Here is a 16,417-nt window from a genome sequence, read left to right as displayed (position 1 = left end):
TAAAGAATTTCAGGTAGTCCTAAAAATATTCTAGCACTATGAGTCATATAATAGATGCAGAGTATATATATTCCATGATATAACCAATTGGAATTGAGTTAATTCCTCGCATTACCTAACTGGAAGTTTGCTCATCTGATAGTACTTCAGATGGCAGTGTGGCTGCGCTTGCCCTTACTCCTGTGTCCCGCTGCCACCCTTTGTCCTTCACTCAGATCCGTATGCCTGGCTCAGTTGTCATGAGATCGTCCTTAGAGGGCACTTGCAATATCGAATCCAGCTATGGGAACTTGGGCAGATTGCCTGTGGAGAAAGAAAAATGCCCTATTCTGGATTCTCCTACCACATGTGGCTGCCACAGTGGATTTTACCATCGACACCCCGATACAAGAGTGGTTTGTGTGTGTGTGTTTGTTGCCCCTGTTCTGGCTCTTGTGTCACATTTACTCCATTCCCAGAGACCAGCACAGGGTCTGCCTAGGGCACATTAGCAGATGGGTTTTCAGTGAGTGATTCATACTATCCTCATGTGGAATACAATGTAAGCACAGCATTCCTTCTGCCATACATGGGATACTATTTGGAACCAATTTTGCGACTTACTGGCAGCTATGAAGAACCACGTCTCCTACAATAGGTCAGTTCAAGCTCCTATCGGCCCATGCATCTTGGCTCTTTGGCTGAGGACCAGGCACTGCCCAATGCTGCCACTCCGTTGGATGGGTGGGGAAAAATCAAAAGACTTGAGGCCGTGGCATCATCAGGTATTAGGTACAGAGAAGCTCCCTTGCAAATTTTAAAAAAGAAAACCGTATCTGGGGGCATCACAATGCCAGATTTCAAGTTGTACTACAAAGCTGTGGTCATCAAGACAGTGTGGTCCTGGCACAAAAACAGACACATAGATAAATGGAATAGAATAGAGAACCCAGAAGTGGACCCTCAACTTTATGGCGAACTAATATACGACAAAGGAGGAAAGACTATCCATTGGAAGAAAGACAGTCTCTTCAATAAATGGTGCTGGGAAAATTGGACATCCACATGCAGAAGAATGAAACTAGACCACTCCCTTGCACCATACACAAAGATAAACTCAAAATGGATGAAAGATCTAAATGTGAGACAAGATTCCACCAAAATCCTTGAGGAGAACACAGGCAACACCCTTTTTGAGCTCGGCCACCTTAACTTCTTGCAAGATACATCCACGAAGGCAAAAGAAACAAAAGCAAAAATGATCTATTGGGACTTCATCAAGATAAGAAGCTTTTGCACAGCAAAGGATACAGTCCACAAAACTCAAAAACAACCTACAGAATGGGAGAAGATATTTGCAAATGACGTATCAGATAAAGGGCTAGTTTCCAAGATCTATAAAGAACTTCTTAAACTCAACACCAAAGAAACAAACAATCCAATCATGAAACGGGCAAAAGACATGAAGAGAAATCTCACAGAGGAAGACATAGACATGGCCAACACGCACATGAGAAAATGCTCTGCATCACTTGCCATCAGGGAAATACAAATCAAAACCACAATGAGATACCACCTCACACCAGTGAGAATGGGGAAAATTAACAAGGCAGGAAACCACAAATGTTGGAGAGGATGTGGAGAAAAGGGAACCCTCTTACACTGTTGGTGGGAATGTGAACTGGTGCACTGTTGGTGGGAAAGGGAACTTGTGCCGCCACTCTGGAAAACTGTGTGGTGGTTCCTCAAAGAGTTAAAAATAGACCTGTCCTACGACCCAGCAATTGAACTGTTGGGGATTTACCCCAAAGATTCAGATGCAATGAAACACCGGGACACCTGCACCCGATGTTTCTAGCAGCAATGTCCACAATAGCCAAACTGTGGAAGGAGCCTCGGTGTCCATCGAAAGATGGATGGATAAAGAAGATGTGGTTTATGTATACAATGGAATATTACTCAGCCATTAGAAATGACAAATACCCACCATTTGCTTCAATGTGGATGGAACTAGAGGGTATTATGCTGAGTGAAGTAAGTCAATCAGAGAAGGACAAACAATGTATGTTCTCATTCATGTGGGGAATATAAATAATAGTGAAAAGGATTATAAGGGAAGGGAGAAGAAATGTGTGGGAAATATCAGAAAGGGAGACAGATCATAAAGACTCCTAACTCTGGAAAATGAACTAGGGGTGGTGGAAGGGGAGGAGGGCAGGGGGTGGGTGTGAATGTGTGACGGGCACTGAGGGGGGCACTTGTCGGGTTGAGCACTGGGTGTTATTATGTATGTTGGTAAATTGAACACCAATAAAAATTATTTTATTAAAAAAATAGAAAGATGAATGGAAAAAAAATAAAATTCTATGTTTAGAACAATGTCCTATTACCTGCTCTTTCCCACCCAATCACCCCTCAATGAGGTAATTGTTAGAGAAAATAGAGAGCCATGAGTACTAATGCAATTTTCTGTGTACTTCCTAAATGACCCAATGATTCCTTAGTTCTAGATGCTTGGAATGAATCTGCAATGTCAGAGATTTGTCTCATAGCATTCTGTAGTGTCGTGTATCTCCTTCATTTTAAATTATGGCAACTCCCTCGGTGTATGCTGCAATGTTCACTTCTTCTATTTTTTGGGCACTGGTCACTTACATCTGTATGGCGGGGACTTGTGACCACAACACGAGGATGGGGTTACTTTCTGATGCATGATGAGTGTGAACACAAAGATAACCCTAGAGTTTCGTTAGCTAACATGCTTCGATGAAAGAAAGGACTGACCCTGTGTTTTCATGGAACCCTCCAGTGAGGCTATTTGGAGTCTCGTTTTCTTACTCGCTCAGTGAATAGTAGGTCATCAATAGGCATAGCACCAGGGAAATACTCAAGCAATTCATAGCGATTGAGATAACTAAGTGTACAAGTTAAGTTACATACTAAGGAAAAGGATAAAACTTAATAGAATAGGGGACTTTATCTAATTTGATAATTATGTGTTGAGAGGGAGAAAATGGCTTTTTAGGTTTTGAAATTCATTTATTGATTTATAATTCAAAATTTATTTTAAATTCTAGTTAGTTAATGTATATATAGTGTAATATTGCTTTCAATTGTAGAATTTAGTGATTCATCACTTAGATTTATCACGTAGGACTCATCAAATGGAAAGGATTTTAAAAACTCAATTCAAATTACTGTTCTCTATTGCTCTTACAGCAAATGTTAATGTTGTCTCTAAAAGTGTCTGATAACTGAGGAATAGCAGATATGGGAGGAAGGAGGATTTCTAATCAAGAAAGGAACCTCTTTTGATACCTAATATGATTGATCCCTCTTGACCTTGCAAGTTTTTACTGTCACCTCTATTAGAGTGTGGGTCACTTTCTCTGCTATCATTGTTCTCACAAACAGGGAACAGGGTGTTGGCCACCTTCCATTTTTGAGAAAAGACATGTCCTCTTAATGCCACACTTGGTCTGTGAGGATACCACTGGGCCAGACAGCAGCATCTGGAGCAGCACGTGCAGACCTGCCTTCACTCTGAAAGTTCTATCATGACCCATCACCACGGTGATGTGATGATGCTCACCTTTAATTCCAACTGTCACTCTCTGAGCCAATCAAGTGCAGTTTTGTAGCAGGTGAGACGCTCCCTACAATGGGAAATCTGAAATGCTGTTTTAAAGGTATGTTCATTCTGATTTTCTGAATTCTGTTCTCTCAAGTTGGCTTGCTGACTGGTTCAGAAACTCTTCTTCTTCTTCTTCTTTTTTTTTTTTTTTTGCATTTTCATTTCCACTGTCCCATTTGTCCACATTGTAAGATGAATGTATTTTTCTGGTTTTCCTGCATTACTTAATTTTGATTGTTTGATGAAGCTGGCTTCCTTATATATCTTCTACATTTAAAAGAATGTCTACTTCTATATGTCAACTTTGTCCATATTCTTATAAAGAACACACTCAGGAAACACACCACACTGCTCTTATGGATCACCTGGCAACATATGACGGGGAAAGGTCAGCTCTTCTCAGTGTAGATGTCAAAATCTGAAAGCAAATGTGATCAGTCTAAATCCAGACATCTTCAGATGGAAGGAAACTGGGATTCCCTGTGGTATTTTCAGGGGTTGATGTGGATGCTTTCAGTGGCTGTCTGAGCAATGCCTTGGAGTGAATGAGAAGGGACCTGGCCATCGGGGAGGTGGAGTGAACATCTGTAGGCGAGTCATGGATGGTTGGATGGTCCTCAAAGAGAGTCCTGGGATGGAGTCTCGAGGCCGTGCATAGGCAGGGGACTGTCTAAGAGGAGACAGGAGCCTGTCCCCTGCCCTGACAGGGTCTAGAGAGGATGAAGAGAGCTGGGAGTAGAGAGAAGGTGTGAAGGAGGGAAGAAGGAAGGAGCAGGGAGGCACTCCCTCCAGCCAGGGTAGCTACATTTACCCTTGGACAGGCTTTATTCCAGGTCCCTAGACCATACCTTAGATCAAATGCAGAACAGTCAGCATCATGAGTTTAATTCCTGTCCATGATCCATCACACAACAGTGTGGCCACTCTGGAAAGTTCCCTCATTTCCCTATCTATCAAAGCCTACATTGTAAACCATGAGTTATCCCCCTGCTTCCCCTCCTGATGGTGCTACTATGGGCATTCCAGCAGCGGGTTGTCACGTGGCCTCCATGAGCTCTAGAGCGTCATTTCCATATGAAGGCTAAAGAGGGAACTTCTATCCTTCCATGCTGTGGAGCCATCTGAGTCCCCTGTCTAGATCCACCCAAGACCAGACCTCTAACTCATTCTGTAGCCATTTGAGTGCTGCATACCTACAAAGCAATTGTGAAGCATCCAACCTTCACTGTGCCCAGGGCTCTACTTGCAGTCAATCCCATTTCGCCTCCTAACAGCACTCCAGTGAGTAGGTGGTATGGACACTTCCACATCTCAGAACAGGGAACCGAGGCACATTGGGCTTTCTGGAACTCTGTCAGGTACGTGCACCTTCTAAGTAGGATGAGAACCCAGGACATAAGGCCTGCTCATGGTGCTTTGCTGCGTTGCTTTTTTGTTTTTTTAAACTTTTATTTATTTATGATAGTCACACACACACACAGAGAGGCAGAGACACAGGCAGAGGGAGAAGCCGGCTCCATGCACCGGAAGCCGGACGTGGGATTCGATCCTGGATCCCCAGGATCGCACCCTGGGCCAAAGGCAGGCGCTAAACCGCTGCGCCACCCAGGGATCCCTGCTGCGTTGCTTTAATGTCTCTGATAAATCGGGGTATTTGCCCACAAAACCTGTCTATGGGGGTGGTTCAGTGCACACCTCAATGCAAAGTCTTCCTAAGTCCAAGTTGGAGGCATGACACTCCATGGGGCAACAGTTGTGTAGGGGGAATAGAAGGCTGAAACAAGAGTCAATTTGGACTAATTCCCCATGGACTTCTGCCCACAAGATGCCAACACTGCTTTCTATTGCTATGCATTTCCCAGGAACCTGTGGGGAGGATGAGACAGAAGCTGCCCAGTCCACTTCGAGAAAGAAGAGATTTAAGAAAGTGCGCTTCTCTCTGCACAACCGGGTATACCCGATCAGTGACACAGAAGAAGGTATTGTGAGAATTTACTCATTAAGTGGATTTAAGAATAATTCTTTCACTAGTGACATACAAATAGCAGAACAGTACAAAATGCAGTGACACATTTTTCCATGACTTCAAATGTACAAATTTAACTGTTTCAAGTCCATCACCTTACTATAACCATGGAAGTCAACATGCATTTCCAAGTGTAATCTGGGCACCCATGTTCGCGACAGCAGTCTTCCTAAGAGCTAGAGATAGGCACAACCCCCCAATCCAGCATGGGATGAAAGGACACCTAAAATGTGATATGCACACAGGACAGAATGTAACTCAGCCATAAAAAAACCCCAAATGGCTCAATATGCTACAAAACGGATAGATCTTGAATAACCAATATGCTGTTTGAAAGAAGGCATAGGGAGAAAGAAGTAAATTACTTGACCCCACTTAAGGGATCAAATTACAGTAGGCAAACCCATAGACCCAGAAAATCGACACTCGGATGGCTGGAGGCAGGAGGTGAGGGGAGGAGGAACATTCATCTCTTTATGGGGACAGAGATTCCTTAGGATGGAAAGGTTTGGATGTAGATCAGATGGCAGTGCTAAGTACACAGCACCATGACTGTAAACAGGGCTGCAGAGCATTACTTACTTATTAATAATAGCATCAACAACGTCTATTTCATCACACAAAAATAACCATCCAAAGGAATAGAGGACACGTACGTAGCAGTATGTGTGAAGGCATGGAAGCTGAACTGGTCCTCTGACAGGTGAAGAAGTGGGAAGGTGGCTGGCCTTTACAGTGGGAAGGATGACTCAGGGGACACAGTCATGAAATGCAGAATGCATCGAATGTTTTGCATTTTGAGACTGACAATTGCTCACTATATAGATCCATTAAGCTTGAAAGCAAAGTCCAGATTCCTTTTCCTTCTTGCTCATCTGCTCTTCATTTCTTTGTCCATCGAGGAAGTTAGCCCAACAGCAGGTCGGGTCTTGCTTGCTCACTGTTCACACCTGAGCACCCTGTCCCCGTGTTCACCTCAAGCAAAACTCCCTAGGCCATTCCTGGGCAGCAAAACCTATTTCCTGACAGATACCCTGTGTCCTTAGATCCCACGGAGGGACCAGCCGAGGACCTTCCCACGGACGAGGCAGAGGAACGTGCCTCATCTCTCCCTGAGGTAAGCTTGCCTCTCTTTCTCTGAGAAGGAAGGTTGCTTCATTGGTTTCTACTTCAAGGAACACAGGACCAAATTTGGATAATACACCTGAGGGATGTGACAAGCAGTCTCCTTTGTGGGGAGAATGGTGAATGAAAGACTATTGCCAATGACAGCAGACACAAAAAGGGGGGTATAACAGGGCAGCCTGCCTTACAAATTCTGTGGCATACAGCACCCTCAACAGCAGAAAGTACTTCCCTCTCAAAAAGAATTTTGGATCAGTTGATCAGATTGGATTTCAGAGATCTGTTATTGAAAGCTCAAGCATCTTTAACAGGGTCCTCTTTCACCGGAGCGGGGGAACACTGACCCAACCTTTGTGCTCCACCCAGTCTCCTTCAGTTCTCACCAAACAAAAGAGCTCTGCAAACAGGGTACATGATGGTGTGATCCTCACTGTTTTTCTCTTTTCTCCAATCGCAGGTGGATGCTGAGACTATCCAAAACTGTATGTATTTTAAAGTAACATTTTTGGCAGTGAAATCTCGTGTCAATAGAAGTGTGGCCTCTGATCCTGGATTCCTCCTGGGAATGAGGGTCCGGGTGTGGTGAGAGAAAACTGTCCACTAAAGCTGTGAGACCATGTTGTACAGGGCCTGGAGGAACTATGGCATGTAGGAGGTGATGGTTTGTGTGCATGTGTGTCAAAGGGCGTCTGTGTCCACACTAGCGAGTATGTGTGTGTCTGTGTATCTATGTGGTATGTGAACGTGAGTGTGTGATTTCCCAGGAGGTATTCCCACACTTGCAGCACAATCGAGGGGTCAGCTTTCCAAAGTCATCTCATCACTGTGACACCCCTTACATGCTCATCCCTCCCTCACCACAGCTATATCTGGAGGATGCTTCCATTTACTTTCCTGAGAAGGAGATGGGGCAGAGATGAATGACCCAAACCCTTGACCCCCCCACGTTGACAGCCAAGGTGGGAACCCAGGGGTTGGTCCGAATGTGGCTCTGGGCTATTGATGCTCACTAATCACTCAGTCATGGTGTCATTAGCTCTCAAAGTAGGCAGCAAAGGAGATCCAGCAACTGGGTCCTTCTCTCAAAACACCGATTCTACCAAAGCCCCCTACACGGCCCAACATTACCCAGAGGCCTCCATGGTCATGTAAACAAGGGCAGCTATAGGTGTACATATCAATGATTTGGGCCTGTCACTGGTGTTGAGTGCATATAGGAAAGGCCACATATTCCTGGAGAGCCCACAGATCCTGGACAGGGTGAGGCCCCATAGAGGGGAGCGCAGTCCGTACTTCCTAGCCACCCACATGCACACACTTGACTCCTGTCCTCATCCTTCCAAACTCCCTGACAAGTTCCCAGGCAGCCCCTCCAGCATCCTCACGCTGGCTCTGTGTCCTCCTAGCTCCAGTTGAGTCCCTGACTCAGGAAATTCCCAACTCAGAGGCGGAAGAAGAAACCTCAGCTCTCTCAGGTAAAGTCATTTTCTGCATAGGAAATGCAATTGATGCTTTCTTTCCATTTCCAAGGAATTAATTTCCTTGGCACTGCCAGTTAGTCCCGAGTTTCAATCACCCACTGATACCAAATTTAGAGGGGCTTTTAGAACCATCACCATTGGTTACACAACAAATGGCATCAAGCATTTTCTAGGAGTTGCTTTTCCTTCATGTCACATAGCTTGTTTGCTGAACAAAATGGAGCTATGAGATCTGACATTCAAATTTGGAGCCTTTCCTGCAGGTCACATTTACTACTTTTTTGTGATCTTTGACTCGAGGACTGTACTCCAAGTCACTTGCTAATGTCACCAAGAGAACAAAAGTCATGTGCAGATGTGCACAGAGGGATGTGATCCTCATAGTGTTTCCCTTTCACTAACTGCAGGAGGAGGGAGACCAAGATGGTTTATCAGACACTTCTCGAGGAGGAATGTGACTGATGCACAAGGTGGGTCTTTCCCCTCTGCTTTGGCCTGGAGAGCCTCCCTGATCCTGGGTTCCTACTGCGATGGAGGGTGGGGTGGTGGGAAAAAAATGACTGTCCAGTAAAAAAAAAAGGTTGACTATGTTCTACAGACTCTGGAAGCAAGCAGGTCATTTAGGTATTGTGGCTTGTGTGTATGATGGCTGGGGGTTGGTCCTATGTGAGTGGATGGGACGTGACTGTGCCGGTCAGTGCGTTGAGTGTGTGTGTTCCTTCATGAGACATTTCCCAATTATGCAAATCAACCCTAGTGTCCAGTGATCAAAAGTAAACCTCACCCCACCGGGCACACTGCTTAGGATGCCACATTCCTCCCTCACCACAGCTGCACCTGGAGGTTTGCTTAGTATTCCTTTTCCTCAGAGGGGGATGAGTCAGTAACAAAGGGCACAACATCAGTCCTAGCTGGGGATGTGTCTCATGCAGGGTCCAAGCAGAGAAGATTCAGGAAGATATTTCAGAGTATTTCCTAAGAGCTTCATTATCCTTAAAAATAATGCTTTCAACTTATAAGCCCACACTGAAGTGTGAGGGGCAAATAGGAGCTCAAAGTAAAGCTTTGTCATTAACTTGGTGCCCAACACCAAGTTGTTGCAAATCGCCTACATGGCCTGGGCCAGGGCCAGGTAAAAGTACGCCAGTGCTCATGACAGGTGCCCCCACACCCAGTCACACACTTGCCACTGGCTGGGTGGCTCCTGAGTGAAGGGATCCCCAGTGACCTGAAGGACACCGGCATTTTGCAGAGAAAAGGACTGGAAAGAAATAGGATGTAGGCCTTGTTAAAATGCAGGGATGTCAGTTGGTTGAAAGCTTATATACTTAATTTTCCTTATGATGAATGATTAATGAACAATTATAAAACTCAGCGGAGGTTTCCTTGGATTGAATGAGCCTGCAGCAAAGTGTCTTTGAATCAATTCCCATCTTATGGATGAGCTGAGATGCAGGTAGGAACGGTGCCTGTTGAACCGGAGCAAAGCAACGGTCTTGAAGAGGTCCGCAACGCAGTGGAGCTTTGCTGAACTTCAAAGCGGCGCCGGGCTCACAGGACTCTGTCCGTAACAGGCCCTGTGCGTTTGGGGTGTACCCTCTTTCAGACAGACTATTTCATAAGGATTCGATTCCCTGTAGGAAGGAGTCAGAGGCAGTGTTTCTACGCACTTTCCTGCTCCTCTCCTCGGACCTCCTTCCTCCAGCAAAGATCGCCTGGCATCAGCTCGGTCCATCTTGATGACCTCCCTGCCTAATAACATACAAAGCCTCAAATTATCTACATCCTCAGGAGCATTGCTGTGGGGTTCACTTTCAGGATGCCTTTTCATTCTGTTCCCTGTTGAAGAGGGTATCCTTTCCCCATCCTGTGGTCTCCTCAAGGATTAACAAGGCATGAACGAGTGAATTTATTCTGGAACTCTCTATTCTGCTGCAGTGTGTCCCTACTTTTATGCCAGCACCGTGCTGCTTGCCTAGTACAGCTGTCTCAGGTACTTTGAAATCTGCAATAACCAAGCCACCACCTTCTTCTTGTTTCTCAACGTTTTGGCTATTTGTGTTCCTTTGTGGTCACATTTGCATTTTAGCAGGTTTTCCATTTTTTTAACGTGACATTGTGACTGAAGGCTGTGACATCGCCTCTGGGGCCCATTTATCCTAGAAACGAGGTGTTCACCTCAGCCTTTTAGTGTTCAGTGGGCTCACATAGTGCCTGGCACCTGTGTGTGTGACCAGGACAACCTACACATGGATGTTGCTAACGGGCCAGCAGTTAAAGCAGGAGGAATGAGCAGGGGTTATGTCTTGCTCGTTGTTGGACGCTAGTGCTCTGCAGTCCAAGGGGAGTCTGTCTATACTCCATCTGTCACAATCATTACCTCGATAACTACATGAAAACGATTACAGAAAATAAACCCTCCAATGCTCACTCACCCTAGCCACATGTCAGGGGTCTCCATAACTGGTGGAATTTCACATGCCACATTTGGAGGGGAACAGTGTAAAGGGCGAGTAGAATGGACATGATGAAGTGGATTCCACAGCTGCTTGGTCTCACTGCAAAATTCGAAACTGTGATCTCTGCCCCGTTGAAGGTCTCTGACTCCCCTAAGCACAGTGCACATCTGAGAACACACCAGAAAGGTCAGGCAGGTAGATGCCGCATGACCCGCAGAGAACTCAACTAGAGTAGGATGAATGGGTGAGCCCCTCCCTCCAATAACAGGATTGCTCATGCTTGTGTTCCTACAGATTTGTGTCTGGAGAGCATAGACGGCTCCAGCAGTGGGGAGGAAGACTCGGCAGGTAGGGAACAGGGCTCAGGTAGGGAACAGTGGCAGAGGGCTCCTGGGAACCTGGGGTTGCATCTCCTACTCTGGAGAATGCAGAGGGTGGGCAAGAAATCAAAAATGAAAGGGAAATACTGGCTAGCAATCTGATTCGTTCATCTCCTATTTTACTGACGTCATAGGACCAGAAATTGTGTCCAGGGGCCTTCGGTGTGTGCCGCATTTCTAATCCCCCTCCCTGGGTTTGCTGTCTTATGATCTATCCCATACAATGTGCACTTCCCACCCTTCTCTGCTGCCAAACGTCAAAGCTTGGTTTTGTTGCCCAGCACCACTCAGCAGTCGTGTGGCAGAGATTGGGTATCGTTCTTGTCATTGCCCTATGATGGACATGACCTGGGTGCCAGAGCAACCCTCTCCCAAATCTGAGAACCAGGAAACTAAGTTGTCATGTGAGCTCAGAGGTGGATGAGAAGGAAACTCTGTCCCGTGTAAGATACATGACGTGTAATGGACCTTCATGCTCCTGACCCATTTCCCATACCTTAAAGTCGACTCCCAGAGTTGGAGATGTTAAGGGGCATCTCCCCTACGGTCACTACATACATGCCTGGGTTGCTTAGGTCATGCCAGCTTCACCACACAAACCAGTCTGTCATAAACATGCTTCCATGAGTGAGAGGCCACATACTGAAGACCTGGAGATGCTCCTTGGCCACAAGGCACCTACCGGCCTGTGTGAAGGTGTGGCTGGGCCCGCTTCTCTCTCTCTCTCTCTCTCTCTCTCACACACACACACACACACACACACACACACACACACAGTCTTTCCCAAGCATCCCTCGGACCTGTCACCGAGAACGGCCGAGGCTGAGGACAGAACATATGCTAGCAGGGCTACAGGGTCACTGTTCTTCTCACCATCCAATTCTCCAGCCTCACAGCATAGGCCTTGTCCCCCTACACCCTCCTGATGCCCACCCCGTCACCTGTCCTCAGACCTGCACCAGGGCCCTACCACCCTACCCTCCCTGTAAGGTTCAGCGCCAGGCCTGGCTGGCACCATGTGTTCAGTGGGCTACCCTATTGGATATTTTCCAGCACTTCACTTGAAAATTCAGGGGGAATTTTGAAAATTGACTACCCTCTCATTTCCACTTCTGCTCTATAACACTTCTGGGAACAGATGAGGTTGCTTAAGGCGGGCTCGTGTGCCAAGAAAGACCATCTTGTCCCAAGAGCAAACACTGGATATGTGGACACGTGTGGCACCGTCTCATTCAAGTTCCCCAGCCATCCCAGACCAAGATAGTTTCTCCTCACACAGAGGGTTCAGGGGATTGACTGAGTGGGTGCCAGTATATCTCCTGCCAGTCCTTGGCTACCAATATTTAAGAACAATATGATTGTTGGAGGATGGAAAGGGGAAGGAAATGGAGAGTTGTTAGGAAAGGAGGAAGGGGAGTAGGGAGAGAGAAAGGTCATGTCCTGGTCACACTGTCACAGGGACAGTACCTCCCAGAGGAGGGACAGGATGACACACACATCATTCCTAGGCATGGAGAGAACCTACGGGTGGGACACGCAGCTGGGAGACGAGAGACCCACTTCCACCCTGTAGACATGAAGGGACTAAGTGCAGGGAGGCCCCAGGGCTGAGGATCCATCATCTTGAGGTCAGAGTCCCTCATCCCAAGGGGAGCAAGCCATGGGTTCTCACCCCTGCTAAGTTTCCATTTCCTTTCCCATGGCCATGCCAACCTCATTGCTGCCCTGCGCACTGGAAGACAACTCCACGGATACCGGGGATTCACGTGAAAGGAGCAACACTGTGCCTGTAATTAATTCTTCTCCTCCACTCTCTCTTTCACCTCCTCGCTCTGCTGCTCATAAGCACTTGTTCCTAGCTCTTCCCCAGCTCCCACCTTGATGATGCCCACCCTGAAGACCATTGTCTGCTGCAGGCATTGGGTCTTGGCACCTGCTCCGTCTATGGAATGATGCTACAGCCCTCTTTACCCCTCTTTCAGCATCACACTGACCCTTCACCACTGAGTCTGGGGATCAGACCTGAACAGCCCAGCAGGGAGTGGGGCTGGGGTCAGCAGGATGGAGTCCACCCTGTAGGAGAAGCCTAGGGAAGGGTACCTGCTGGGTGACCCCACTCAGTGTCCCCACTCCCTGCTTGGTTATCTGTGGTCATGCCCGATTCTGCCTCCCTTTCAGCTCTCAAGAAGCATCCCTTCCACGGACATCAGGGAAGCAGCGAGGGAAGAAATATTTAAGTTGGAAGAAAAGGAGGAACTAGGAACAAGGTGAGTTTGGCAGAAATAGAGGAAGCAACACAGGCACATGTTCTCTATCACCTCCCTGACCTACTTGTTGGCACCTCAGGAAAACTACCCAAAAAGCCTGGGTGCTGCCCTTCTGGGCTGAGCAATAAGAGGAGACAAGAGGAAGGCCATGATCCCTACAGGCGCTGAAGGATGACCTGAGTACATCTTACAGGGAATGGGACTCAACCCATAGAGGCCCTGAGGGGGCTGAGCCATGACCAGCAGAAGCTGCTGAACCTGGAGGGACAGGACTCAAGAATGTCTGTGCACTGCGCCCCTGTAGCAGAGGGCCCCCAGAGTTGTGCACCCCCTTGTTGTGCAGGACCCAGCCCTGCCCTTCCTACTGCTAATGGCAGCAGACAGGTTGCCCCAGAACATCATTAGTTGGGGTGGTGGCCTGATCCCACACTTCAGGTGTCTGAGGAATGAGTGAACATCACACAGAGCCCCAGGGCCATGCGAGCAGCACAACTCAACTCGACTAGGGGTGCATCCCTGGGGCACAGAGCAGACCCGGGCATCAAGCAGGGACATGTGGATTGCCACTCAATTGGGAGCTGCCCATCTCCCGGGGTCTCCTGAGCCTCAGCGAAGCCTTGGAGGATGTTGGGGGGTAACCTCATGCACCATTTCACCATGTGAGTGTGAGGCTCTATCGATTGTTCTCAATCTGCAGGCGGCCATCGGGGTGAAGGACCCGCCGTCCACTCCCAATTTCACCCATGTCCATCCCTCAGTGTGAGCACCGTGCAAAGTCACTTCCTGTGCGAGACCAGAGCACATCATTCCTGCCAGGCTGCCTGCAATGCTCATGGGCACAAAGTCTCCTCCACGAAATGGGCAGGTTGAGGGCTCCCCGAGACAGTGGGAAAGGCACAGCTAAGCAGGAGGAGGACCCGGCAGTCACAGTGGGCCACAGTCAGGGAAGGGGCCCCCGGGACACTGGGGATATAGCCTTCATTTAGCCCCGGGGGCCTGGAGGCTTCACTTTGCTCATGCCACACATGCGTCTTGCAGGCAACCTCCACCCCCAAATCCTCAGAAGGCAGGTCCAACAAGAAACCCTAGACTCCTAGGTAGAGCTGCCCCAAACAGCACAGCACTCCATCTCCTACAACTGCCCCTGATGTTTCCCGCAGCAGCACAGCAGGACAGTCTGACCTCATCCCAGAAGCTCCAGATTCGCCTGAGGTCCTCAGAGACGGCGAGCCACGAGATGCCTCGGCCTAGGTATGCAGCTTCGGTGGGGACTCAGAGACTGGAAAGGCGTGAACTGGATGCACCTGGACAGAAGGAGAAGAAACACGCCTGGAGGATCTGTTCCCCTGGACGTGACATGGCAGGCCTCCACAACAAAAGACCTTTGTGCTTCTCACAAGCAGAATGGATCCCCGAGGACATGACAAAGGGACCCTCGGAGATGGACACCACACCCAGAGCGGGGGGTCCTCATCACTGCTGATGATGGACACTCTGAAAAGGAAGCAATGATACAGGCTGTCAGGCATGCATTTTTGGGGTGAGACTGGCCACCTGGAACTGCGTTCAGCAAGCAGCCCTCCTGGCTTTCCGCCTGTCTGCTGGAGGGGCTGTTCCTCCTCCAGCTCTCCGGTCCTCCCCTGGGGGGACCTGTCCTCGCAGTGAGCGGCGGCCTGGCTCCCATGGTCGAGGGCCAACCTGTTTGCAGGGTGGCCACTAAACGCTTCCCGTCTGGGACACATGTCTGCCTGCCTTGATTCCAGAGGCTGTCCCAGGATCCTTCTCATAACCATCACTTACCTATCCCGATACAAGCTGGTATTTTGGCAACTAGTAAAAAAGATCACTGGCTAACTCATCGGTTGGGGAAAGAGCGTGCAATACAGTGGAAGCTGCTGGACAACAAGTCTTGTCTGACCCCACACCCCCGTTGGAAAGTCCCGAGTCTCTGACAGTTTGGGTAACTCCTCACCCTTACTTTCCTTATTTTCTTTGACAATGTCACAGCAGGGAAAATACTATCATTTTCAATGTTTATTAATGTATTCCTCACACAATTTTAATGATTATTAATAGAACTATGAGTTAATACACTTGATTAATGTGATTGTTTCTGCTTTTATTTGTAAGGCCTTTTAAATAATAAGAATATCCCAAATTGCAAAAAAAAAAAAAAGGCGGCAGGTGGGGGTGACTGGGTGGCGGTCAGTGAGGTGGGCACTTGGGATGAGCACTGCGTGTTATTCTGTATGTTGGCAAATTGGACACCAATAAAAAATAAATTTATTATGAAAAAAATAAAAAAAATAAAACCCTTAAAATAAATAGATAGATAAAACTCAAGCAAGCAAACGAAAAGCTGATTGGGAGGAGAAAAAAAGTAAACAATCTTGTGGAGCCAAAGACTTATTAATGTACATGGAAAGGGGACAAAGATTTAGTTTCTAACTCCAAGTATCAAAATACCTTCTCCATGAGGCAGTCCTGAAATTTTATTTTATAATCTTGATCTTTGTGGTATTTCAAGAGATGACATCTCTTAACTTTAAGAATGTCACAGAAGATTAATCCCATTTACACAAGATGAGTACTTCTCTGAGCAGTCGGTTTTCAACCTCAAGTCTTTTGGGTAGCTGAACCAACCCATAATTAAAGCGGTCTTTTCTCTGACATCGTAACTTTAGTTTTCACATGAATAATCCCATAAAGTTGCTTAGCTCCACTTGGGGGGACAGACACCGTAGAAAAGCCAAACTCAATGCCAGATACCATCCTTGTTACATTGGACTATTTTGAAGGTTAGAGTTATCAGTACTGGTAGGAGAGAGGACTAGGAGTAGGGTCGGGCTGTCCATTGGGGTGTAAGGAGCCCTGGGGCCAATTTCACTTAGTGACCACCCCAGAGAGGGGTGATGTAGAGAAGGCTCGTTCAAATTATCCTTGAAGTGATAAAGATTGGGGATGTCACAAGAAGACTAAAATTATCCTAGGGGATGGACTTTGAGGGTAGTATACAACTCTCTCAGCTGCTATTTGAAGCAAAATGGTCTGCCCCTGGCCCCCAAC

General features: G+C 47.4%; 1 protein-coding gene across 11 annotated transcripts; it reads left to right on the top strand.

Moving 5' to 3' along the window:
• Positions 1–3,503: 3,503 nt before the first annotated feature.
• On the top strand, positions 3,504–14,745 carry LOC144299419 (uncharacterized). 11 transcript variants are annotated; one of them, XM_077874950.1, is made up of 11 exons: positions 3,504–3,623; positions 4,888–4,971; positions 5,476–5,592; positions 6,686–6,756; positions 7,222–7,246; positions 8,171–8,239; positions 8,653–8,715; positions 10,999–11,052; positions 12,824–12,873; positions 13,263–13,351; positions 14,512–14,745. In XM_077874950.1, the coding sequence occupies exons 2-11, from the start codon at positions 4,908–4,910 to the stop codon at positions 14,600–14,602; spliced, it is 693 nt and encodes a 230-aa protein (XP_077731076.1). In that variant the 5' UTR covers positions 3,504–3,623; positions 4,888–4,907; the 3' UTR covers positions 14,603–14,745. The 11 variants fall into 11 exon arrangements, with proteins under 11 accessions (XP_077731076.1, XP_077731077.1, XP_077731080.1 ...); XM_077874951.1 differs by having other exon boundaries at positions 3,504–3,668; XM_077874952.1 differs by lacking the exon at positions 3,504–3,623 and adding an exon at positions 3,789–4,001.
• The last annotated feature ends 1,672 nt before the right edge of the window (positions 14,746–16,417 follow it).

This window comes from Canis aureus, chromosome 27 (genome assembly GCF_053574225.1).
Source record: "Canis aureus isolate CA01 chromosome 27, VMU_Caureus_v.1.0, whole genome shotgun sequence".
NCBI classification, from domain to species: Eukaryota; Metazoa; Chordata; class Mammalia; order Carnivora; family Canidae; genus Canis; species Canis aureus.
The sequence above is the reverse complement of the archived record's forward strand: the minus strand, read 5'-3'. Positions and strand labels throughout refer to the sequence as shown.

What these genes read in the sequence shown, in the direction of transcription:
- LOC144299419 (XM_077874947.1), top strand. Translation starts at nt 5,355, where the DNA reads ATGGGGCAACAGTTGTGTAGGGGGAATAGAAGGCTGAAACAAGAGTCA. An exon ending in TGCTGAGACTATCCAAAACT is followed by an intron (nt 7,247 to 8,170) that starts GTATGTATTTTA and finishes GTGTCCTCCTAG; the next exon opens with CTCCAGTTGAGTCCCTGACT. An exon ending in AAGGAGGAACTAGGAACAAG is followed by an intron (nt 13,352 to 14,511) that starts GTGAGTTTGGCA and finishes TGTTTCCCGCAG; the next exon opens with CAGCACAGCAGGACAGTCTG.